This window comes from Macaca nemestrina, chromosome 15 (genome assembly GCF_043159975.1).
Source record: "Macaca nemestrina isolate mMacNem1 chromosome 15, mMacNem.hap1, whole genome shotgun sequence".
Lineage (NCBI taxonomy): Eukaryota > Metazoa > Chordata > Mammalia > Primates > Cercopithecidae > Macaca > Macaca nemestrina.
The window spans coordinates 28,032,975-28,058,428 of NC_092139.1; the positions used below are offsets into that span (position 1 = coordinate 28,032,975).

General features: G+C 46.6%; 1 protein-coding gene across 8 annotated transcripts; it reads left to right on the forward strand.

Annotated features, from left to right (window-relative positions):
* The first annotated feature begins 8 nt into the window (after positions 1-8).
* Positions 9-20,737, forward strand: LOC105496526 (DSN1 component of MIS12 kinetochore complex). Of its 8 annotated transcripts, none has more exons than XM_071079361.1 (11): positions 15-369; positions 2,362-2,410; positions 2,639-2,959; positions 5,700-5,773; positions 7,508-7,580; positions 10,350-10,437; positions 13,096-13,155; positions 13,550-13,624; positions 15,860-16,007; positions 17,144-17,231; positions 19,640-20,737. In XM_071079361.1, the coding sequence occupies exons 2-11, from the start codon at positions 2,377-2,379 to the stop codon at positions 19,741-19,743; spliced, it is 1,065 nt and encodes a 354-aa protein (XP_070935462.1). In that variant the 5' UTR covers positions 15-369; positions 2,362-2,376; the 3' UTR covers positions 19,744-20,737. The 8 variants fall into 8 exon arrangements, with proteins under 8 accessions (XP_070935465.1, XP_070935463.1, XP_070935464.1 ...); XM_071079360.1 differs by having other exon boundaries at positions 15-160; XM_071079366.1 differs by having other exon boundaries at positions 18-160; positions 2,808-2,959.
* Positions 20,738-25,454: the final 4,717 nt, after the last annotated feature.

Sequence of the window (25,454 nt, forward strand, 5' to 3'; positions counted from 1 at the left end):
CGCGCATGCGCCCTTGGTTGGCGGGAGTTTCGGAGGCGGTGACAGTGACGTAGAAGGCGGAGACCGCTTGACCCCGAGCAGGGAGGGTCTGCTGCAGGGGCGCAAGGCGTCCAGGAGTGACCTGGGGCTGTGGAGCGGGACCCGTGGCCTTGTGTTTCAGGTACGGAGGCTCCGGACTGGACGGGCGTCGCCCTGAGGTCAGGAAGTCACAGGCTTGTTCTCTGATGGGGCCCCGCCCGCCGCCGCACTAATCTCTTTGGCGTCGTACTTCTCGGCCCAGCTCGACCCGCCGCACCCCCGGCGGCGGGTCACTTGAGGCCAGGACCGTGGACACTGGGAGGCCCCGGGGGCACTGCGAGCTCCTCCCAGGTGAAGTGAAACCCAAGGGCAGTCCCCCTTACCAACCCCATTAGAGACGTATCTGCCGAGCCAGGGGTCTAGGCTCCAGAAACGGGTGAGGACTAGGCAGAGGCCTGGGGTGACAGGCCTGGGTTCGAATTTCCCTTCTGCCCCCAGGCTGGCTGTGTCACAAGCTTGGGCCAGGCTTTTTGCCCCTCTGAACCTCAGTTCCCCTGTCTGCAAAGTGGAGTTAATGGTGCTTACGGAGTTGTGGAAAGGATTAAGTGGAATAACGACGCAGGTAAAGCGCTTATGTAGCACAGATTCTAGCACAGAATAAGCATTTAACTGTTGACAGTTGTTGCTTTTCTAAGCTTGGATCTGTGTGATACAGTCGTTATTATCCAAGTCTGGATCTGTGTGATACGATCATAAGGACTGTGGAGGATTCAGATCCTTGACCGACCCCTCCTTGTTATCTTTTCCTTTTTGTCCCTCTGCATATATTCATATCTTTTTACTTAGCATCACCCACAGACGGATTTCTGCTGGGAGGGAGGGGACGATGAAGAGATGCCTAGGTCACATCCCTGCATTCTTCCAGTCAGTTGTTCATGACAGGCACTAGGAATACAAATACAGCCTGGCTGGGGAGACAGATATGTAAACAAATTTTATAGCCAATGCTACGAAGGCCAAGGGGCGTAGCCACCAACTCTGCCAAAGAGAAGTGATGTGAAAGCTTCATATTTGAGCTAGGTTGGGAAGGATGAATAAGTTTAACAGGTAGAAGGACAGATATGTGCAAAGATTCAGAAGTAATACAGGGAATAGGAGTGGGAGGAGAGAGCAGGAATGGGTAAATTGGGGCTAGTTTACCTAAGGTGTTGAGTACCCTTTGGAAAAGTCCCGGCAGCTGTCTAAGGAATAGACTGGGCCGGGCATGGTGGCTCAGGCCTGTAATCCCAGCACTTTGGGAGGCCGAGTCAGGCGGATCACCTGAGGTCAAGCGTTCGAGACCAGCCTGGCCAATATGGGGAAACCCCATCTCTACTACAAATACAAAAATTAGCTGAGTGTGGTGGCGGGCACCTGTAATCCCAGCTACTCAGGAAACTGAGGCAGGATAATTGCTTGAACCTGGGAGGTGGACGTTGCAGTGAGCCGAGACTGCGCCACTGCACTCCAGCCTCGGTGACAGAATGAGACTCCACCTCAAAAAAAAACAAAAACAAAGAATAGACTGGAGAAGGGCAGCTGGAGGTAGACAAACTAGTGGAGAGACTGTTAGATAGTGGGAGGGACCAGAAATTATGAGACCTGAACTAAACTAGTAACAGTGAGGCTGGGCGTGGTGGCTCACGCCTGTAATCCCAGGACTTTGGGAGGCCTAGGCTGGTTGGTCACTTGAGGCCAGGAGTTTGAGACCAGACTGGCCAACATGGGGAAACCCTGTCTCTACTAAAAATGCACAAATTAGCCAGGCATGGTGGTGCATGCCTGTAATCCCAGCTACTCAGGAGGCTGAGGCAGGAGAATCACCTGAACTGGGGAAGAGGAGGTTTCAGTGAGCCAAGATTGCGCCACTGCACTCCAGCCTGGGCAACAGAGCAAGACCGTGTCTCAAAATAATAAATAAACCAGTAACAGTGAGAATGGATAAAAGATTTAGAGACTGTTTATAGAACAGTTAGGACTTTGGATCTGGAGAACTAAGAATGAGAAGTAATGGATGATGTGGTTTTTCTAGTTTGGAAGACCAGGTAGACCATAATGTCATCAATGGAATTAGGGACTAGTTAAACACAAAGTAACTGGGAAGTAAGGTAGCGTGTGTGTTCAGGGAGATTTGAATATTTCTAGCAATAAAGTGTATAGAAATTCAGAAGAGGAGGTGATGGCCCCTGCTGATATTCTCTGTCAGGAAGGTGGACAAGGGTAGCTCGGAGAGGCTGGAAAGCACACGGCCTAAGACTGCAGCTGAAATGTGAAGAACAGATCACTTCATTTTCCTATTTTCAGAGTTTCCCACCTAGGATGACTTCAGTGACTAGATCAGAGATCATAGATGGTAAGTACTATAGTGAAATTCAGTACCTCTTACCTTGGGTTCAGGCTTCTGAGCTATACCCAAATCTTTCCTGGCTCCTGGTGGATTTGGAATCACATACTCATTTGCAGAGATGCTTTATTTATGTTTCCACGATCTAGGGGCATACATTGACTTTTTCCACTTTTTTGCACAAATAGTTGTGGCGGGTTTGATTTTGTATTTTGACTTTTTTATAACAAATGCTAGAAAAAGGACCAGTGATGTCTAAGACTCATGATCATCAATTGGAATCAAGTCTCAGTCCTGTGGAAGTGTTTACTAAAACATCTGCCTCCCTGGAGATGCATCAAGGCGTTTCAGAGGAAAGAATTCACCTTGGCTCTAGCCCTAAAAAAGGGGAAAATTGTGATCTCAGCCACCAGGAAAGACTTCAGTCGAAGTCCCTTCATTTGTCCCCTCAAGAACGATCTGCCAGTTATCAAGACAGGAGGCAATCCTGGCGGCGATCAAGTATGAAAGAAACGAACCGGCGGAAGTCGCTGCATCCCATTCACCAGGGCATCACAGGTGGGGTGCTGTGTACACAAGACAGTGAGGTTCCAGCTCAGATAAGAGACAGGTTCCAGCTTAGATAAGAGGCAGTGAGGTATGGCAGAAAGTGTAGGAGAATAGACATGACTTGCTACTTTATAAGTACTGATGTCGAACACCTAGTAAATGTTCAGTATTACTGCTATTTCTTTTTAAGAGACAGGATGTTGCTGTGTTGTCTAGGCTGGACTTGAACTTCTGGGCTCAAGCAGTCGTCCCAGTTCCACCTCCCAAGTAGCTGGGACTACCGGCGTGAGCCACTGCACCTGGTTTACTACTTATTAGCTGCCACAAATAAATTTCTAATTATTCAATATTCACCTGCTAGGATGAGAGACATTAAAGATTTCTTTCTGTGGTTTTCTATCTCATACCCTAAAGTGGAGCGGAAGATAGTTGGGTTGATACCTGATTTTAGCCTTTATAACTGAAAATATCTCAGGGAAGATGCACATACAAATATCTAGAGTGGGCCATGCCTGTAATCCTAGCACTTTGGGAGGCAGGAGGATTGCTTGAGTCCAGGAGTTTGAGGACAACCTAGGCAAAATGGCAAGACCCCATCTCTACAAAAAGTTTTTAAAAAAATAGCAGGGCATGGTGGCACGTACCTGTAGTCCCAGCTACTGGAGAGAGGCTGAGGCAAGAGGATCACTTGGGCCCAGGAATTCAAGACAGCAGTGAGCTATGATTGTGTCACTCAATCTATGCTGGGTGACAAAGTAAGACCCCTGTCTCTAAAAAACTTCGTCTCTTTTTCCCTACTCCCTCTCTCTTCCCTCCTCCCTTGCTGCACCCCCCACCCCGCCTCACTTTCTCTCTCTCTCTCTCTCTATGTGTGTGTGTGTGTGTGTGTGTGTGTGTGTGTATCTAGAGTGAAAAACTTGGTTTTTAGGGATGCTATACAGAATGTGATTTGTGTCATTTTGTGTGAATTTACAATAGTAACTATATCTTAGTAAGCATCAAAGTACAGAATATAACGTGGAAAGGCTTGCATATTTCAGGAAGACTATACTAGCTCTGTGGTGTTGAGTAAATTACTTAACCTTCTTTGCCTTAAGGTCCTCATCAGCAGCTTAGAGGTGAAATAGTACCTATCTTATATAACACAGTATTTGGCAGATAGTAAGCCCTGAAATGTTAAGCTATTGTGATTAGTTTTAAGGTATCATCCCATTTCCAAGTGGTCTGATGCACAGAAGGAAATCTGGGTAAAGATAGCCACTTAGCACATCAGAAAATTGCTGCCACAAGGCCCATGTACTTTAGTCCTTAGATGTGCTGAGAAAACATCAGCGCATCCCAAGATTAGCCCTACCTTTAGCTCTATGCCAGAGCATTTAGACTTAAACAGAAAAGCACCAATGTAATAAGGCTGGTTATTGCCTGGTTATTTCTGGCAACTTGCCAGGTTTCCTTGGTTATAGGCAGAAAGTATCCTGTTTTTCTTGACTAACAGCAGTGACAATTAAGAGACAAGAACTTTAAAAACACAACCAGCTGAACCTAGAGGGCAAAAAGACATGTAGCTCTCATAATTCACAAAGCAAAATTCCTTTGCTATGTAATAATTGTTTTCAAATGGACATAATTTTAAAAAACGGTATCTACATCTTGCGATTGGTTAGGGATTCAGTTGCATAATTATGTAAAATACTCACCCAGTTCAGTCTGATAACTCACTGTATGACCTTGGGCAAGTTACCTTTTACTTTGTGCCTGTGTCATTATCTGTCATCTGAATGGAATTCATAGGATACTTGCCTCAAGGTTTAATGAAATATGTATATAGCATTTCATAAAATCCTTTTTATATAGCAAGTATTCAAAAAATGTTAGCTATTAATGCTATTATTAGGTCATTATAGAGAGGCAGTGTGGTAATAGTGGGAAAAACACAGATATTAGTGACAGACTTGGGTTTGAATTCTGGCTCCACCAATTTCCAGTTTCTGGCCTCAAACAAGTCATTTCCCCTCAGAGCTGCAGTTTTCCCATTTGTAAAATGGAACTTTATAATAGTACTCTTACAGTACAAAGTGTTTAAAGCACATTGCAGTGCCTGTCTTATAAAAATGCTCAAATGTGGCCAGGCACGGTGGCTCACACCTGTAATCCCAGCACTTTGGAAGGCCAAGGTGGGCAGATCACCTGAGGCCAGGAGTTCAAGACCAGCCTGGCCAACATGGGGAAGCCCTGTCTCTACTAAAAATATAAAAAATTGCCTGGGTTTGGTGGCGCATGCTTGTAGTCCCAGCTACTGCAACCTCTCGGCTCACTGCAGCCTCTGCCTCCTGGGCCCTTTTGATTCTCGTGCCTCAGCCTCTGGAGTAGCTAGGATTACAGGCGCATGCCACCACTCCTGGCTGATTTTTCTGTTGTTAGTAGAGACAGGATTTCACCATGTTGTCCAGGCTGGTCTCCAGCTCGTGGTCTCAAGTGATCCCATGCCTTGGCCCCAGAGTGTTGGGACTATAGGCGTGAGCCACCGTACCCAGCCAATACAAAGATTCCTGTAACTTTTTTTTTTTAAGTTTGGGTGCACAAATGGGTAAACTTCATTCCTCAGTGATCCTGCAAAAATTAGAATTCTGTCTTTAACTAAAGAAGGCTATTCTTGCCTTAAGTTGGATTTATCAAGAGGGAGGACACTTTTTAGTTTTGTTAGTTGCTAACTATCCATCTCCTTAAATGTGGCTATGTTTTATGTTAGAGCTCAGCCGGTCTATCAGTGTCGATTTAGCAGAAAGCAAACGGCTTGGCTGTCTCCTGCTTTCCAGTTTCCAGGTGAGGTTCTTGTAGCTGGGAAATGTTTTTGTGTTTGTTAACTGCTATTGTGACGATCTTTTTTTTTTAAGATGGATTCTGATTCTGTCACCCAGGCTAGAGTGCAGTGGTATGATCCTGACTCACTGCAACCTCCACCTCACAGGTTCAAGTGATTCTCCTGCCTCAGCCTCCCGAGTAGCTGGGACTACAGGCACGTGCCACCATGCCCAGCTAATTTTTGTACTTTTAGTAGAGATGGGACTTCACTGTGTTGGACAGAATGGTCTCGATCTCCTGACCTCCTGATCCGCCTGCCTCGGCCTCCTAAAGTGCTGGGATTTCAGGCATGAGCCACCGTATCCAGCCCTTAATTTTTTGTATTTTAGTAAAGATGAGGTTTCACCGTGTTGCCCAGGCTAGTCTTGAACACCTGAGCTCAGGCAGTCCACCCACCTCGGCCTCCCAAAGTGCTGGGATTACAGGTGTGAGCCACCGCGCCCAGACTTTTTTTAAGTTGTATTGTGTATTATGTGGCTACCAGGTACTTACATCAGTTTAGATAAGCAGGTAATTTGTATGAATTAAATAACCTTTTTTTTTTCCTAACGGAAAGTCAAAATCTATAGTCCAAGCAACAAAGGATTTTTTTGTTTGTTTTTTGTTTTTTTGAGATGGAGTCTCGCTCTATCACCAGCCTGGAGTGCAGTGGCACAATCTTGGCTCACTGCAACCTCCGCCTCCCAGGTTCAAGAAGTTCTCCTGCCTCACCCTCGCGAGTAGCTGGGACTACAGGCATGCGCCACCATGCCCAGCTAATTTTTTTTGTATTTTTAGTAGAGACGGGGTTTCACCATGTTGGCCAGGATGGTCTCCATCTCCTGACCTTATGATCCGCCTGCCTCAGCCTCCCAAAGTGCTGGGATTACAGGCATGAGCCACTGTGCCTGGTCAACAAAGAGGTTTTTGGTTTTTTTTTTTGTTTTGTTTTGTTTTTTTTTTGAGACGGAGTCTTGCTCTGTCACCCAGGCTGGAGTGCAGTGGCCGGATCTCAGCTCACTGCAAGCTCCGCCTCCCGGGTTTACGCCATTCTCCTGCCTCAGCCTCCCGAGTAGCTGGGACTACAGGCGCCCGCCACCTCGCCCGGCTATTTTTTTGTATTTTTTAGTAGAGACGGGGTTTCACCGTGTTAGCCGGGATCGTCTCTCGATCTCCTGACCTTGTGATCTGCCCATCTCGGCCTCCCAAAGTGCTGGGATTACAGGCTTGAGCCACCGCTCCCGGCCTTTTTTTTTTTTTTTTTTTTGAGACGGAGTCTCGCTCTGTCACCCAGGCTGGAGTGCAGTGGCCGGATCTCAGCTCACTGCAAGCTCCGCCTCCCAGGTTCACGCCATTCTCCTGCCTCAGCCTCCCAAGTAGCTGGGACTACAGGCGCCTGCCACCTCGCCCGGCTAAGTTTTTGTATTTTTAGTAGAGACGGGGTTTCACTGTGTTAGCCAGGATGGTCTCGATCTCCTGACCTCGTGATCCGCCCGTCTCGGCCTCCCAAAGTGCTGGGATTACAGGCTTGAGCCACCGCACCCGGCCATTTTTTTCTTATCTATTTATTTGTTTCTGTGAAAAGTCTTATGTGTAAAAATTAAATCATATTTAGTATTTAGTTTCATATTTATTAAACATCATAAAGTGACATAAATTTAGGACTGGCCTGGAAATTTTTGGTGGTTGTACTAAAAATGCTTTTCTTTTATTTAGTTCTCTATTCAGAAACTTGAACCTTTCCTAAGGGACATTAAGGGCTTCAGTCTTGAAAGTTTTAGAGCCAAAGGTAAGTTGCTAACAGATAAGTGAGCTTTGACCCTGGGCAGTCAAAGCTTTGCTCACAGCATCCCCATTTACAGAAGCTGCTGCCTTATAAAACTAGCTCCCCCACCTTTTTTTTTTTTTTTTTTTTTTTGAGATGGAGTCTCGCTCTGTCGCCCAGGCTGGAGTACAGTGGCACGATCTCTGCTCACTGCAAGCTCCGCCTCCCAGATTCACGCCATTCTCCTGCCTCAGCCTCCCGAGTAGCTGGGACTACAGGCGCCCACCACCACTGCCGGCTAATTTTTTGTATTTTCGGTAGAGACAGGGTTTCAGTGTGTTAGCCAGGATGGTCTCGATCTCCTGACCTCGTGATCCACCCGCCTCGGCCTCCCAAAGTGCTGGGATTACAGGCTTGAGCCACCACGCCTGGCCCCCTTTTTTTTTTTTTTTTAAAGACAGAGTCTCATTCTGTTGCCCAGACTGGAGTGCAGTGGGGTGATCTTGGCTCACTACAGCCTCTGCCTCCTGGGTTCAAGCAGTTCTCCTGCCTGAGCCTCCCGAGTAGCTGGAAGCCACCATGCCTGGCTAATTTTTGTATTTTTAGTAGAGAAGAGGTTTCACCATGTTGGCCAGGCTGGTCTTGAACTCCTTACCTCAAGTGATCTGCCCATCTTGGCCTCCCAACGTGCTGGGATTACAGGCATGAGCCACTGTGTCCAGCCCCCCACTTTTTTTAACTTGCAAGAATATATGCTTATGAAGCTCAGGTGGTATGAAAGTGGAAAATAATCTTCCCTTCCACTCTGACCCCCAGTCTCAGTTCCTCTCCCCAGATGTAACTGTGGTCACCAGTTTCTTGTGTATCCTTGCAGAAATATTTATTGCTTTCTTTTTCTTTTTTTTTTTGAGATGGAGTTGCACTCTGTCACCCAGTATTTCTAGTAGAGACAGGGTTTTGCCATGTTGGCCAGGCTGGTCTCGAACTCCTGACCTCAGGCAATTCACCCACCTCAGCATCCCAAAGTTCTGGGATTGTAGCAGTGAGGCACTGTGCCTGGCCTTTTTGGTTTCCCTTCCCTCCCCTCCCTTTCCTTTCCTTTCCTTTTTTTTTTTTTTTTTTTTTAGGCGGAGTCTTGCTCTGTTGCCAAACTGGAGTGCAGTGGTGCAATCTCGGCTCACTGTAACCTTTACCTCCCAGGTTCAAGCGATTCTCCTGCCTCAGTCTCCCGAGTAGCTGGGACTACAGGCGCCACCATTCTCAGCTAAGTTTTACGTTTTTAGTAGAGACTGGGTTTCACCATGTTGGCCAGGATGGTCTTGATCTCTTGACCTTGTGATCTGCCCGCCTTGGCCTCCCAAAGTGCTGGGATAATAAGCATGAGCCACGGCGCCCAGCCTGGTTTTCTTTTTCTAATAAAGAGATGGAGGTTCACTATGTTGCTCAGGCTGTGCTGGGCTCAAGCAATCCTCCTGCCTTAGCCTCCTAAGTAGCTGGGACTACAAGCACTATGCCTGGCTATGCCCGTAATTTTTTATTTGCCTCCTTGTTTCGTATTACTCTCTTGCCTATTGCCTGAGTTTTTTTTGTTTTGTTTTTGTTTTTTTTTGACATAGAGTCTCATTCTAGCCCAGGCTGGTGTGCAGTGGCACCATCTCAGCTCACTGCAACCTCTGCCTCCCAGGTTCAAGCGATTCCCCTGCCTCAGCCTCCCGAGTAGCTGGGATTACAGGCGTGCACCACCACACCCAGCTAATTTTTGTATTTTTAGTGGAGACAGGGTTTCTTCATTTTGGCCTGGCTGGTCTCGAACTCCTGACCTCAAGTGGTCCGCCTGCCGTGGCCTCCAAAAGTGCTGGGATTACAGGTGTGAACCACTGTGCCCAGCCTCAGATACACCTTTTAAACTGCTTTTTCACAGGTCATTTATAGAAACATCATAAATGTCGGCCGGGCGCGGTGGCTCAAGCCTGTAATCCCAGCACTTTGGGAGGCCGAGATGGGCGGATCACGAGGTCGGGAGATCGAGACCATCCTGTCTAACACGGTGAAACCCCGTCTCTACTAAAAAAAAATACAAAAAACTAGCCAGGCGTAGTGGCGGGCGCCTATAGTCCCAGCTACTCGGGAGGCTGAGGCAGGAGAATGGCGAGAACCCGGGAGGCGGAGCTTGCAGTGAGCCGAGATCGCGCCACCGCACTGCAGCCTGGGTGACTGAGCAAGACTCCGTCTCAAAAAAAAAAAAAAAGAAAAAAAAAGAAACATCATAAATGTCATAAAGGCTCGGCACAGTGGCTTACTTACGCCTATAATCCCAGGACTTTGGGCGGCTGAGGCAGGCGAATCACTTGAGCCCAGGAGCTGGAGACCAGCCTAGGCAACATGGTAAAACCCCATTTCTACAGAAAATACAAAAATTAGCTGGGCATGGTGGTGCTGCCTGTATTCCCAGCAAATAGGGAGGCTGACGGGGGGGTTATATTGCTTGAGCCCAGAAGGTGGAGGTTGCAGTGAGCTGAGATCACACCACTGCACTTCAGCCTAGGTGACAAAGCGAGAGTCTGTCTAAATAAATAGATAAAAATGAGTTGTCTTTCATTTTATCTATACCTACCAGAAAAAAAAAGATACAGTCTTTCTACATACTTAACTCCACACTTTTGGGTGGGCTTGAGGACCAACATGTAACAGCAGACCCTAGAGCTGAGACTACCTTAATATACCTTTGTCAGCATCTCACTGTGAAAATGTATATTTTCTTTATTTTATGACACGTAAATTTGTTCTGTCTAGCATCTTCTCTTTCTGAAGAATTGAAACATTTTGCAGACGGACTAGAAACTGATGGAACTCTACAAAAATGTTTCGAACATTCAAATGGGTAAGAGCAGTTCCCCTTCTGTCCTAAATTATGATTGAATTAAGACTTTTGGCCGGGCGCTGTGGCTAACGCCTGTAATCCCAACACTTTGGGAAGCCGAGGTGGGCAGATCACAAGGTCAGAAGATCAAGACCATCTTGGCTAACATGGTGAAACCCCGTCTCTACTAAAAATACAAAAAAAAAAAAAAAAATTAGCCAGGCGTGGTGGCAGGCACCTGTAGTCCAAGCTACTCGGGAGGCTGAGGCAGGAGTATGGCATGAACCCAGGAGGCGGAGCTTGCAGTGAGCCGAGATTGGGCCGCTGCACTCCAGCCTGGGAGACAGAGAGACTCCGTCTCAAAAAAAAAAAAAAAGAATTAGGACTTTTGTTATAATTAGATAGTTGTTCATTTACCAACAAACATTTATTCAGCATCTTCTCTTTTTATTTATTTATTTATTTTTTGGTTCGGAACCTTGCTCTGTCCCCCAGGCTGGAGTGCAATGGTGTTATCTTGGCTCACTGTAACCTCCATCTCCCGGGTTCAAACCATTCTTCTGCCTCAGCCTCTCAGGTAGCTGGGACTACAGGCATGCACCACCATGCCTGGCTAATTTTTTTGTATTTTTAGTAGAGATGGGGTTTCACCATGCTGACCAGGCTGGTCTCAAGCTCCTGACCTCAAGTAATCCACCCACCTCAGCCTCCCAAAGTGCTGGGATTACAGACGTGAGCCACCATGCCCAGCTTATGTTTTTTTTTTTTTTAATTTTTGTTTTTTGAGACAGAGTCTTGCTCTGTTGCCCAGGCTGGAGTGCAATGGCGCAATCGTGGCTGACTAACCTCTGTCTCCCGGGTTTAAGCAATTCTCCTGCCTCAGCCTCCCGCGCAGCTGGTATTACAGGTGCCCACCACCACACCTGGCTAATTTTTGTATTTTTTTTTTTAGTAGAGACAGGGTTTCACCATATTGGCCAGGCTGGTCTCGAGCTCCTGACCTCAAGTAATCCACCTGCCTTGGCCTCCCAAAGTGCTGGGATTACAGACATGAGCCACTGCACCCGGCTTATTTATTTATTTTTTTTAATTTTTGTTTTTTGAGACAGAGTCTTGCTCTGTTGCCCAGACTGGAGTGCAATGGCGTGATCTTGGCTCACTGTAACCTCCGCCTCCCTGGCTCAAGCAATTCTCCTGCCTCAGCCTCCCGAGTTGCTGGGATTAGAGGTGTGCCCCACCATGCTCAACTTATTTTTTGTATTTTTATAGAAACGAGGTTTCACCATGTAAGCCAGGCTGATCTTGAACTCCTGACCCCAGGTGATCCACCCGTTTGAGCCTCCCAAAGTGCTGGGATTACAGGCGTGAGCCACCACGCCCAGCCAAGAGACACGGAGTTTTTAAGCAAGGAAAAAAAATTAGAGAAATATTTTAAGAAAGGTTAATCTGGCCATGATGTGAATTGGAATTGATAAGTGAAACAGAATATAAAGAGACCACTTAGAAAGCTATTACCTAGCTATTACCTATAGCTTAGAAAGCTATTACCTAGTGCAAGCTGGGCACAGTTGCTCACACCTGTAATCCCATCTGTTTGGGAGGCCGAGGCAGGCGGATCACAAGGTCAGGAGATCGAGACCATCCTGGCTAACACGGTGAAACCCTGTCTCTACTAAAAATACAAAAAATTAGCTGGGCATGTTGGTGGGTGCCTGAGGCTGAGGCAGGAGAATGGCGTGAACCTGGGAGGCGAACCTTGCAGTGAGCCAAGATAGCGTCACTGCACTCCAGCCTGGGTGACAGAGCGAGACTTCATCTCAGGAAAAAAAAAAAAGAAAGCTATTACCTAGTGGAAAAGTGAAATAGAGTCCAACATTAAGTATTTTTTGAAAGACAAAAATTATGTAAGGGAGTCTGGGCATGGTGGCTCCCACCTGTAACTGAGGTGGGAGAATCACTTGAGCCCAGGAGTTTGAGACCTGGGCAACATGGAGAGACTGCATCTTTACTAAAAATAAATAAAAGACTGGGTGCGGTGGCTCACACCTGTAATCCCAGCACTTTGGGAGGCTGAGGTGGGTGGATCATGAGGTCAGGAGTTCGAGACCAGCCTGGCCAACATAGTGAAACCTCATCTCTACCAAAAATACAAAAATTAGCTGGGGTTGGTGGTGGGCACCTGTTATCCCAGCTACTCTGGAGGCTGAGGCAGGAAAATCACTTGAACCCGGGAGGCAGAGGTTGCAGCAAGCTGAGATTGAACCACTGTACTCCCGCCTGGGTGACAGAGCCAGACTCCGTCTCAAAAATAAATAAATAGCCGGGCGCTGTTTCTCACGCCTATAATCGCAGCACTTTGAGAGGCTGAGGCAGGCGGATCACCTGAGGTCGGGAGTTTGAGACCAACCTGACCAACATGGAGAAACCCCATCTCTACTAAAAATACAAAAGTAGCCGGGTGTGGTGGTGCATGCCTGTGATCCCAGCTACTCTGGAGGCTGAGGTAGGAGAATCTGTTGAACCAGGGAGGCAGAAGTTTCAGTGAGCCGAGATTGTGCCATTGCACTCCAGCCTGGGCAACAAGAGCGAAACTCTGTATCAAATAAATAATTTATAAGCGATTATATTAAAGCAAATATTTCTTGAAAGATTTATGTCGTAATCCTATCTGTTTTCCAGAAAAGCATCAGATTTTTCCCTGGAAGCATCTGTGGCTGAGATGAAGGAATACATAACAAAGTAAGTTAACCTTTGTTAGAAAATCTAAATTCATTCTCCTATCTGGGGAAATTAACTAACTTGGAAAAAATGAATAGTAAGCATTGTATTTGGAGAGTCAGCATTAGTGCACCAATACTAGAAGTTAGAAGGCTCGTATTGAGATTTTTATGGACTCTACTAATGATCAGTTTCACAGAATGGAATCTAGAGAACACAAATATTAATTTGACTTGAAGAACTGAGGTTTGGTATGATTAAATATCCTCTGAATTGGTCAGGCTTTCTAGTCCTGTAATGACCTTCAACTCACATTTTACATCTAGATTGTACACCTAACATACTTATTGTTACCGTGAGTGATTCAGAATAAGATTATAAAAATTAACTGAATTTTTTTTCCTCATTCTTATAGGTTTTCTTTAGAACGTCAGATTTGGGATCAGCTCTTGGTGCACTACCAGCAGGCGGCTGAAGAGATATTGTCCAGGTTAGCTCTATGAACTGTAAAAACTGTCTTTAAAAACCTTATGGAGTTTGATTGGGGTTTATTTCAGTTCTGTTAGTACAAATTGAAAGATGAATCCTTTCTCACAGGCCAGTAAGCTAATCAAATTCTGTAGTGTGTATTAGCACTCTCTGACCATAAACGGGAAGTGAGTGAGAAGAAGGAAGAGTTGGTGTCACTATTTTCGGTCCAAAACACAATTGCTTCTGTTCTGTGTCCTTGGCTACCATTTCATATCCTGGGGGAGACAGGCACATCTCTACATTGTACCTGGCAGCCTGGAGCTGGGCCAAGAACAGTAATCAAGGGGCTTCAGTGAGCACATGGCCTATGAGCTGCATGTTTGGGGGATGCCCTTGGCCAGGGCCTTCTTGGAAACAGAAAGACATGAAAGTGGGTGATGAGGAGGATGTGAGGAAAGAGAGGATCTTTGGGTCTTGAAGGTAGAGGAAAAGTAGGAAAGTGCTAGGTGTTTGTTTGTTTGTTTGTTTTGTTTTGTTTTGGAGACAGACTCTCGCTCTGTTGCCCAGGCTGGAGTGCATGGTGCTATCTCAACTCACTCCACCTCCCGTGTTCAAGCAATTCTCCTGCCTCAGCCTCCTGAGTAGCTGGGACTACAGGTGTGTGCCATGATGCCGGGCTAATTTTTGTATTTTTAGTAGACACAGGATTTCACCATGTTGGCCAAGCTGGGCTGGGTGTTTTTTGTTGTTTTTTCGTTTTTTTGCTGTGTTGCCCAGGCTGGAGTGCAGTGGCACGATCTCAGCTCACTGCAGCCTCCACCTCCCAGGTTCAAGCAGTTCTCCTGCCTCAGCCTCCTGAGTAGCTGGGATTGCAGGCATGTTCCACCACACCATGGTTTTGCCATGTTGGCCAGGCTGGTCATGAACTCCTGGCCTCAAGTGATCTGCCTATCTTGGCCTCCCAAAGTGTTGAGATTACAGGTGTAAGCCACAGCACCTGGCCAGAAAATGCTAGATTTTTACTTAGATGAACATTTAAGCCATGGTTTTAAGCTTTTTTTTTTTTTTTTTTTTTTTTTTTTTTTTTTTTTTCAAAATAAAATCTCAGCTAGAATCCCAACGACAAAATGTTAGTCAAAACCCTAATTGCAGAAGTGGCCTCTCAGTAGAGAGGGTCTCTGAGGACCATGGTTTGAAAAACTTTCCCAGTCCAGGTAATGATGGTTATCAGTTACTTTTCACCCCTTACATACTCTGTTTATGAAGAAAGATAATGTGTAAGATGCCAGTTTCATATAAAAACTTTTGTGGCAAAGCTTATAGGTTAAAAGGAATGGTTCTAGAAGCAGACTGTCTGTTCAGACTCTAACTGTTCCTTAGTTTTGCGACCTTGGGCAAATCACTTAGTCTTGAATGAGCCTGAGGTTCCTCATTTGAAAATGGGGATGATATTAGTACCTTCCTCATTGGGTTATTGTAAGTGTCAAATTAGGTTAAATGTAAAGTACCCAGTAGTGTCTGGCACCTACTTAGCACTCAGTAAATTGTAGTAGTTGTTGTTATTAAAGTTGTTGTTCATCAGTTTTCATGAACTCTCAGTCCCGTTCAGTTATTTTAGATAATTGAGGTAGGCCAGCGTGTTTTGGTAAACAATCATAGACCCTGACTTTAGGATAGCAAGCTTTGGCTTCACTCTCTCCCAAGTATAGTCTTTCTGGTATATGGACCTTACTATTAAGTGGATTCAACTGACTGGAAGCTTCTAGCATTTCCTGGAGTCCAGAGGTATAAAGACATGAATACTAGACAGTTGTTTCAGAACTTCTTGTTAAGGCCAGGCGCGGTGGCTCATGCCTGTAATTCTAGCACTTTGGGAGGCCGAGGCAGGTGGATCACAAGTTCAGGAGTTCGAGACCAGCCTGGCCAACATGGTGAAACCCCATCTCTACTAAAAATACAAAAAATTAGCTGGGCATGGTGGCAGGCGCCTGAAATCCCAGCTACTTGGGAGGCTGAGACAGGAAAATCGCTTGAACCCGGGAGGCAGAGGTTTCAGTGAGCTGAGACCACGCCACTTCATTCCAGCCTAGGCAACAGAGTGAGACTCAGTCTCAAAAAAAAAACTTCCTGTTAAGAGAGCCTATACCTAGTGTAGAGTTGAGGAATACTGATTCAGCTTTATAGGATAATCTTTGGTATCTCTTCCAGAAAATAATTACAAAATCCCTCGAAAGCACTTTTGTTTTGTTTTTAGAGGATCAGCTGAGGCCAAAATTACTGAGGTCAAAGTGGAACCTATGACATATCATGGGTCTTCTCAGAATGAAGTTCTTAATACAAAGCCTGACTACCAGAAAATATTACAGAACCAGAGCAAAGTCTTTGATTGTATGGAGTTGGTGGTAAGTGGGCTCATGTTTATTTGGTTGAGTTATCCAGCTTGCCACCTTGTAATCCTTGGAAATTAAAAGACCTGGAGAATATGTATAAGTGTAAGTTGAATAAGTATATTCAGCTCTACCTTGGGAAAACATGGAGAGACAATTAAAAAATAATAAACAGGCCGGGTGTGGTGACTCACACCTGTAATCCCAGCACTTTGGGAGGCCGAGGTGGGCGGATCACGAGGTCAGAAGTTCGAGACCAGCCTGGCCAACATGGTGAAACCCCATCTCTACTAAAAATACAAAAAATTAGCCGGGCGTGGTGGTGGGCGCCTGTGGTCCCAGCTACTCAGGAGGCTGAGGCAGGAGAATGGTGTGAACCCAGGAGGCAGAGGTTGCAGTGAGCCGAGATCGCGCCACTACACTCCAGCCTGGGTGAGAGCGAGACTCCGTCTCAAAAAAAAAAAAAAATTAAAAAATTAAAAAAAGAATATATAGTGGTAAATGCTGATGAAGCAGGTAAGAGGGAAGGACAGTATAGGGAGGTTGATGGGTTGCTATTTTATATAGCAAGGTTATTGAAGGCCCCTTTGAGGTGCCATTTTAACAGACTTGAAGGAAATGAACCATGAGGACATTTGAGGGAATAGTATTGTGTCAATCCAGGTATTAACAGCAAGCAGATGGTATTTGAAAGGACAATTCAATGAGAGTTTATTTTCAAAAAAGCTAAATAGATATGGGTATTGGAGAACCACAAGGGTTAGTAGAGTAACCTGGGGCTTATAGGCAGCAGAGCTCTTACTCCCCCTAGGCCTGAAAGGGAGGAGGGAGTAGCAGTTACTGTGGCACCTAATGGGAGAAAGTCACATAGTTAGCTGATTTGAGAGAGCCAACTCAAGATGACTCGTTCAGCTCCTTCCCACTTAGGCATCCTGTTGTTAGAGGTTACACGGGTCAGCCTCCTGGAGCATAGAGCAACCTGGAGAAGAATGTGGTGTGACTTTGGAGGAACAAACAGAGTATCTGGCATAAGCATTCCAGGCTGAAAGAACAGCAAGCCCAAAGCTCCTGAACAAGAGCTTGCTTGTCGGGTTTGAGGAACATCCAAGAAGCCATGGACCTTTACAGCTCACGGCTGTCTTTTTTGGCAGATGGATGAGCTGCAAGGGTCAGTGAAACAGCTGCAGGCCTTTATGGAGGAAAGTACCCAGTGCTTCCAGAAGGTGTCAGTACAGCTTGGTAAGCTTGTCTCTTGAGGGGACCAGAGTTTGGGCTGTTTTCCATCTGATAGCTTTTGGGATACAAACTGCCCTTCAAAGCCTATGGTCCAAGAGAGTAAGACCTATATGAGGTGATTTGTTTTTCTCCCCACAATAAATAGTATGTTATTGATACATACTATTTGATAGGAAATTTCTAGATGTAAATTCTACAGAAGCACAGTAGACTGAAAATTAAATCCCCATGAAATATGTTGTTGTTCTGGTAAATCCAAGACTTAAGAAATACCCACCCATTGCTTTTTCCCTCCTCATTTCTCAAGAATTCACTAAGTGACACTGACATTACTCCTCCCTAGCTTTTCCTGACCTCCTCTCAGCCCTTAATTATTTGCTATATGTACCTTCATTTTCTTTCTTTTTTTTTTTTTTCTTCTTTTTTTGAGGCAAAGTCTCACTCTTGCTCTCATCCAGGTTGGAGTGCAGTGGTGCAATGACTGCACAGCTCACTGCAGCCTAAACCTGATAGGCTCAAGCAGTCCTTTCACCTCAGGCTCCCAGAGTAGCTGGGACTAAAAGCGTGCACCACCACACCCAGCTAAATTTTTAATTTTTTTGTAGAGATGGTCCAGGCTGTGTTGTCCAGGATGGTCTTCAACTCCTGGGCTCAAGTGATCCTCCTGCCTTGGCCCCCCAGAGTGCTGGGATTATAAGTGTGAGCCACTGCGCCTGACCATCATTTTATTTGTTTGTTTGTTTATTTGTTTTGAGAAGGAGTTTCGCTCTTGTTGCCCAGGGTAGAGTGCAATGGCGAGATCTCGGCTCACTGCAACCTCTGCTTCCTGGGTTCAAGTGATTCTCCTACCTCAGCCTCCCGAGTAGCTGGGATTATAGGCATGCTCCACCACGCCCGGCTAATTTTGTATTTTTAGTAGAGACGGGGTTTCTCCATGTTGGTCAGGCTGGTCTCGAACTCCTGACTTCAGGTGATCCACCTGCCTTGGCCTCCCAAAGTGCTGGGATTACAGGCTTGAGCCACTGCGCCCGGCCTCCATCTTCTTACTGATCATGTTGTATTGTGATTGTAGTGGTAGCTGGCTTTTTTTTTTCAGACAGAGTCTTGCTCTGTTGCCCAGGCTAGAGTGCAGTGCCATGATCTTGGCTCCCTGCAACCTCCGCCTCCTGAGTTCAAGATACTCTCCCACCTCATTCTCCTGAGTAGCTGGGATTACAGGCATGTGCCACCATACCTGGCTAATTTTTGTATTTTTAGTAGAGATAGGTTTTCACCACGTTGGTCAGGCTGATCTTGAACTTCTGACCGCAAGTGATCCACCCACTTTGGCTTTCCAAAGTGTTGGGATTACATACATGAACCACCCTTTTTTTTTTTTTTTTTTTTTTTTTGAGACGGAGTCATGCTCTGTCGCCCAGGCTGGAGTGCAGTGGCCGGATTTCAGCTCACTGCAAGCTCCGCCTCCCGGGTTCACGCCATTCTCCTGCCTCAGCCTCCCAAGTAGCTGGGACTACAGGCGCCCGCCACTTCGCCCGGCTAGGTTTTTTTTTGTATTTTTTAGTAGAGACGGGGTTTCACAGTGTTAGCCAGGATGGTCTCGATCTCCTGACCTCGTGATCCGCCCGTCTCGGCCTCCCAAAGTGCTGGGATTACAGGCTTGAGCCACCGCGCCTGGCCTTTTTTTTTTTTTTTTTTTTTTTTTTTTTTTTTTTTTTGAGACGGAGTCTCGCTCTGTCGCCCAGGCTGGAGTGCAGTGGCCTGATCTCAGCTCACTGCAAGCTCCGCCTCCCGGGTTTACGCCATTCTCCTGCCTCAGCCTCCCAAGTAGCCGGGACTACAGGCGCCCGCCACCTCGCCCGGCTAGTTTTTTGTAGTTTTAGTAGAAACGGGGTTTCACTGTGTTCACCAGGATGGTCTCGATCTCCTGACCTCGTGATCCGCCCGTCTCGGCCTCCCAAAGTGCTGGGATTACAGGCTTGAGCCACCGCGCCCGGCCTTTTTTTTTTTTTTAAGATAGGGTCTTGCTCTGTCGCCCAGGCTGGAATACAGGGGTGCAGTCATGACTCATTGCAGCCTCAACTTTCTGGGCTCCCAGCTGATCCTCTTGCCTCCCATGTAGCTGGATGATCATGCTAGGACCATGCTAGGCTAATTTTTTTTTTTTTTTTTTTTTTTTTGTAGAGACAAGGTCTTACTGTGTTGCCCAGGCTAGTCTCAAACTTCAAACAGTCCTCCCGCCTTGGTTTCCCAAAGTGCTGGGATTGCAGGCATGAGCCACCTTGCCCAGCTGTGGTAAGATGACAATTCTTACCAAATTGTCATCTCCTTGAGGCCAGAGACTCTCTTATTTGTCTTTGTAATGCCCTTCCATGTCAGTTGAAATTTATTTTTTTGGCCTCTTTTCTCTGCAGGGAAGAGAAGCTTGCAACAATTAGATCCCTCACCAGCTCGAAAACTGTTGAAGCTTCAGCTGCAGAACCCACCTGCCACACGTGGATCTGGATCTTGTCAGTGACCTTATGAGCTTTCCTGCCACAAGTTGCCCAAGAGGAGAAGAATGGGAAGAGTGCCCCAGCACATGGAGACTGCATGATTTCTGCTCTGTTGCCTTTGAAGATAACTGGCTGGACTGACTATAGAGCACTTTGACTTTTTTCAAAAAGTGATGGAATTTGTATGTCAAATGAATATTGTATAGACATTTTTCCCAGGAATGTACAAAATTCTTGAAAGTTCAAACTTCTTTTTTGAAATGCTCTTCAGATCCAGTGGCCCATTCTTTTATCTTTATCCTATGAAGATGTTTTTCAGGTTTTGAAACAATCCAAAAATCATTTAGGACCAAGTCTAAGGAAACATTTTAGTGGCCATCTTGGATTCTGGTTGTAAAGGAATGATACTAATTTTCTAGCATGGCTCTGAAGGTGATTTTAGGTAGAAGAGTTTTGAGGCTGGGCATAGTGGCTCACGCCTGTAATCCTAGCACTTTGGGAGACTGAGGCGGGTGGATTGCTAGAGCCCAGAGGTTCAAGACCAGCCTGAGAAATAAGGTGAAACCCTGTCTACAAAAAATACAAGAAGTTAGCTGGGTGTGGTGGCATGCGCCTGTAGTGCCAGCTACTCAGAAAGCTGAGGTGGGAGGATTACTTGAGCCCAGGAGGTTGAGGCTGCAGTGAGCTCTAATTGCGCCAGTGCACTCCAGCCTGAGCGACAGAGTGAGACAGTGTCTTAAAAAAAAATTAAAAATTGTTAAAAAAAAAAAAAAGAAAAGTTTTGAGCATTGTTTGCATCATTGGGATACATATGTCACTTCACAAGATGTTCAGTTTGAAGGAAATACCACTCATTCTCTAAATCCTGTTGTCTGTAGTGTGCTTCCGTTTTTAATATTGAGTTGACCTCCTAAATCCTAGATTCATGACAAGAAAGACTAAGTACTACTATTCATTGTTCTATTTGTTTATAATCTGTATTGTAAACTTGCACATAATTAAAAGCTTTCCCTTGTCTTTGTCTGTGTTTTGAGTGTATAAACAAAAAGGGAGTACTGGGCACGGTGGCTCACGCCTATAATCCCAGCACTTTGGGAGTCCTAGGCAGGCAGATTGTCTGAGCTCAGGAGTTCACGACCAGCCTGGGCAACATAGTGAAACCCTGTCTCTACTAAAAAAAAAAAAAAAAAAAATTAGCTGGGCATGGTGGCATGCACCAGTAAGTAGTTCCAGCTACTCAGGGGGCTGAGGCAGGAGAATTGATTGAACCCGGGAGGCGGAGGTTGCAGTGAGCCAAGATCACACCACTGCACTCCAGCCGGGGCAAAAGAGCGAGACTCCATCTCAAATAAAAGGGAGGGCAGGGCCCAGTGGCTCACACCTGTAACCCCAGCACTTTGGGAGGCCAAGGTGGGCAGATCACGAGGTCAGGAGTTCAAGACCAGACTGCCCAACATAGTGAAACACCGTCTCTATTAAAAATACAAGAATTACTTTGGGAGGCCGAGATGGGCAGATCATGAGGTCAGGAGATCGAGACCATCCTGGCTAATACGGTGAAACCCTGTCTCTACTAAAAATACAAAAAAAAAAATTAGCCGGGCGTGGTGGCAGGCGCCTATAGTCTCAGCTACTCGGGAGGCTGAGGCAGGAGAATGGCATGAACCTGGAGGGCGGAGCTTGCAGTGAGCCGAGATTGTGCCACTGTACTCCAGCCTGGGCGACAGAGCGAGACTCCGTCTCAAAAAAAAAAAAAAAAAAAAAAAATTAGCCAGCTGTGTTGGTGCACACCTGTAATCCCAGCTACTTGGGAGGCTGAGGCAGAAGAATTGCTTGAACTTGGGAGGTGGAGGTTGCAGTGAGCTGAGATCGTGCCATTGCACTCCAGCCTGGGCGACAGAGTGAGACTCTATCTCAAAAAAAAACGGAGGGCTGGGCATGGTGGCTCACACCTGTAATCCCAGCACTTTGGGAGGCCGAGGCAGGTGGATCACTTGAGGTCAGGAGTCCGAGACCACCCTGGCCAACATGGTGAATTCCCATATCTACAAAAAATACAAAAAAAATAGCCAGATATGGTGGCACATACCTGTAATCCCAGCTACTTGGGAGGCTGAGGCAGGAGAATCACTTGAACCCAGGAGGCAGAGCTTGTGCCACTGCACTCATGGGCAGTGCTTTATCCTGGGCGAAAAGGCAAGACTCTGTCTCAAAAAACAAAACAAAACAAAACAAAAGAGTAGGAGGGTTTAACAGAAAATAGGATTCTTTGCCAAGATGCTGAAGTGAACAGTAGTGTTGAGCTATACCTCTGCATTAATTACCAGTAGAACACCAACTAGGCCAGGCACTTTGGGAGGCTGAGGTGAGTGGTCGCTTGAGCCCAGGAGTTTGAGGCCAGCCATGAGCAGCATGCCAAAACCCGGTCTACAAAAAATACAAAAATTGGCTGAGAGTGGTGGTGCATACCTGTATTTCCAGCTACTTGGGAGGCTGAAGTGAGAGGATCAATTGAGCCTGGAAGGCCAAGGCTGCAGCAAGACATGATCGTAGTACTGCATTCCAGCCTGGGCAACAAAGTGAGACCCTATCTCAAAATTTAAAAAATTAAAAATAAATAAAAATAAAAATAAAAAAGGGCCGGGCGCGGTGGCCCACACCTGTAATCCCAGCACTTTGGGAGGCCGAGGCGGGTGAATCATGACGTCAGGAGATCAAGACCATCCTGGCTAACATGGTGAAACCCCATCTCTACTAAAAACACAAAAAATTATCCAGGCATGGTGGCGGGTGCCTGTAGTCCCAGCTACGTGGGAGGCTAAGGCAGGAGAATGGTGTCAACTCAGGAGGCGGAGCTTGCAGTGAGCCAAGGTCACGCCACGGCACTCCAGCCTGGGCAACAGAGTGAGACTCCGTCTCAAAACAATAAATTAATTAAATAAATTAAATTAAATTAAAAAGCCACACACACACACAAAAACCCACCATCTAATTTATTACTTACGTTTCTTATTCTGGCCAGGAATGGTGGCTCACACCTGTAATCCAGCATTTTGAGAAGCTGAAGTAGAGATCACTTGAAACTAGGAGTTCGAGATCAGCCTAGGCAAAATGGTGAGACCCTCATCCCTTCAAAAATTTTAAAAATTAGCCAGGCTTGATGGTGCGTGCCTATAGTGCTCATGCCTGTAGTCCCAGCTACTCAGGAGGCTGGGGCAGGAAGATCCCTTGAGCTCAGGAGTTCAAGGCTGCAGCGAGCTATGATTGTGCCACTGCACTCCAGCCTGGACAACAGCAAGACCCTGGCTCAAAAGCTAACTAACTAACTAAATAAATAAATAAATCCAGGCAGTAGGTGCCATGGCACACTTATGGCTCACTGGACCCTCAACCTCCTGAGCTCAACCAGCTCAAACAGCTGGGACTACAGGTGTGCACCACCACATCTGACTAATTTTTGTTTTGTTTGAGAGGAGTCTCCCTCTGTTGCCCAGGCTGGAGTGCAGCAGTGCCATCTCGGCTCACTCCAACATCTGTCTCCTGGCTTTAAGTGATTCTCCTGCCTCAGGCTCCTGAGTGCATGGGATTACACACACGCACCACCACACCCAGCTAATTTTTGTATATTTAGTAGAGATGGGGTTTCACCATGTTGTCCAGGCTGGTCTTGAACTTCTGACCTTAGGTGAGCCACCCGTCTTAGCCTCCCAAAGTGTTGGGATTACAGGCGTGAGCCACTGCACCTGACCTAACCTTTTTTTTTGTGTGTGTGTGTGTGTGTGTGTGTGTGTGTGACAGAGTCTCGCTCTGCCGCCCAGGCTGGAGTGCAGTGGCGTGATCTTGGCTCACTGCAAGCTCCGCCTCCCGGGTTCACGCCATTCTCCTGCCTCAGCCTCCCAAGTAGCTGGGACTACAGGCGCCCGCCACCTCGCCCGGCTAGTTTTTTTATATTTTTTAGTAGAGACAGGGTTTCACCGTGTCAGCCAGGATGGTCTCGATCTCCTGACCTCGTGATCCGCCCGTCTTGGCCTCCCAAAGTGCTGGGATTACAGGCTTGAGCCACCGCGCCCGGCCGACCTAACCTTTTTTTAGACGGAGTCTTGCTCTGTCACCCAGGCTGGAGTGCAGTGGCACGATCTCGGCTCACTGCAAGCTCCGCCTCCCGGGTTCACACCATTCTCCTGCCTCAGCTTCCCGAGTAGCTAGGACTACAGGCGCCCGCCACCATGCCTGGCTAATTTTTTTTGTTTTTGTAGTAGAGACGGGGTTTCACCGTTTTAGCCAGGATGCTCTCGATCTTCTGACTTCGTGATCTGCCCGCCTCGGCCTCCCAAAGTGCTGGGATTACAGGCGTGAGCCACCACGCCCGGCCCTGACCTAACTGTTGTACTGTCGTTGGAATGGGGTTTCTCCATGTTGCCCAGGCTGGTCTCAAACTGGACTCAAGATATCCACCCACCTCAGCCTCCCAAAATGCTGAGATTACAAGTGTGAGCCACTGTGCTCAGCCAAAATAAAATGTTTCTTATTCTCTGATCCCACTAAAGGGACAAATCCCATTTCAGTTAAACACCCAGTCTTAATCTTAAGTCTTAAACCTTGGCGCAAGTGCCAGTTAATAAGAGATGACATCTCCTTGCTTTGACCTACATTTGTTCTTTATTCCTTTATATATTTACTGAGGACCTGCCATATGCCACACACAGTTCTAGGATTGGAGGGGCAAGCAAAGAGCAAAAACACATGGGTTCTTTCTCAAGATGCTCAGTTTCCTGACGACACAAGGACCAAGAAAAAACACTGCAGAAGAGATATTTCAGTTGACTTGAGAAAGATGAAGGAGTTAAATGGGACATTTCAGGCAAAAGGAGATGCAATTTTCAAAGGCTTGAAGAGCAGAGTGGAGCATGCTAGGATACTTAAAAAAAAAAAAAAAAAAAAAAAAAAAAAAAAAAGGCCGGGCATGGTGGCTCACGCCTGTAATCCCAGCACTTTGGGAGGCTGAGGCGGGCAGATCACAAGGTCAGGAGATCGAGGTCATCCTGGCTAACACGGTGAAACCCCGTCTCTACTAAAAAATAAAAAGAAAAATTAGCTGGGCGTGGTGGCGGGCGCCTGTAGTCCCAGCTACTGGGGAGGCTGAGGCAGGAAAATGGCGTGAACCCGGGAGGCGGAGCTTGCAGTGAGCCGAGATCCCACCACTGCACTCCAGCCTGGGCTACAGAGCAAGACTCCATCTCAAAAAAAAAAAAAAAAAAAAAAAAAAAAAAAAAAGAATAAAGCAGGAGTGCTGGGCACCAGCAGAAGACTGGCCTGAAACAAGTATAATTGAAAGTTATTAGAAGGTTTCAAGAAAGGGCGAGAGGACAGAACTTTATTTTTAAAAGATTACTTGGCCGAGCGCAGTGGCTCACACCTGTAATCCCAGCACTTTGGTAGGCTGAGGTGGGTGGATCACGAGGTCAAGAGATCAAGACCATCCTGGCCAACATGGTGAAACCCCGTCTCTACTAAAAATACAAAAAACTAGCCGGGCGTGGTGGCGGGCGCCTGTAGTCCCAGCTACTCGGAGGCTGAGGCAGGAGAATGGCGTAAACCCGGGAGGTGGAGCTTGCAGTGAGCCGAGATCGCGCCACTGCACTCCAGCCTGGGTGACACAGCGAGACTCCGTCTCAAAAAAAAAAAAAAAATTAGCTGGACGTGGTGTCACGTGCCTGTAGTCCCAGCTACTCAA

What these genes read in the sequence shown, in the direction of transcription:
- LOC105496526 (XM_071079361.1), top strand. Translation starts at nt 2,377, where the DNA reads ATGACTTCAGTGACTAGATCAGAGATCATAGATG. An exon ending in TCCTGCTTTCCAGTTTCCAG is followed by an intron (nt 5,774 to 7,507) that starts GTGAGGTTCTTG and finishes TCTTTTATTTAG; the next exon opens with TTCTCTATTCAGAAACTTGA. An exon ending in TGAAAGTTTTAGAGCCAAAG is followed by an intron (nt 7,581 to 10,349) that starts GTAAGTTGCTAA and finishes TGTTCTGTCTAG; the next exon opens with CATCTTCTCTTTCTGAAGAA.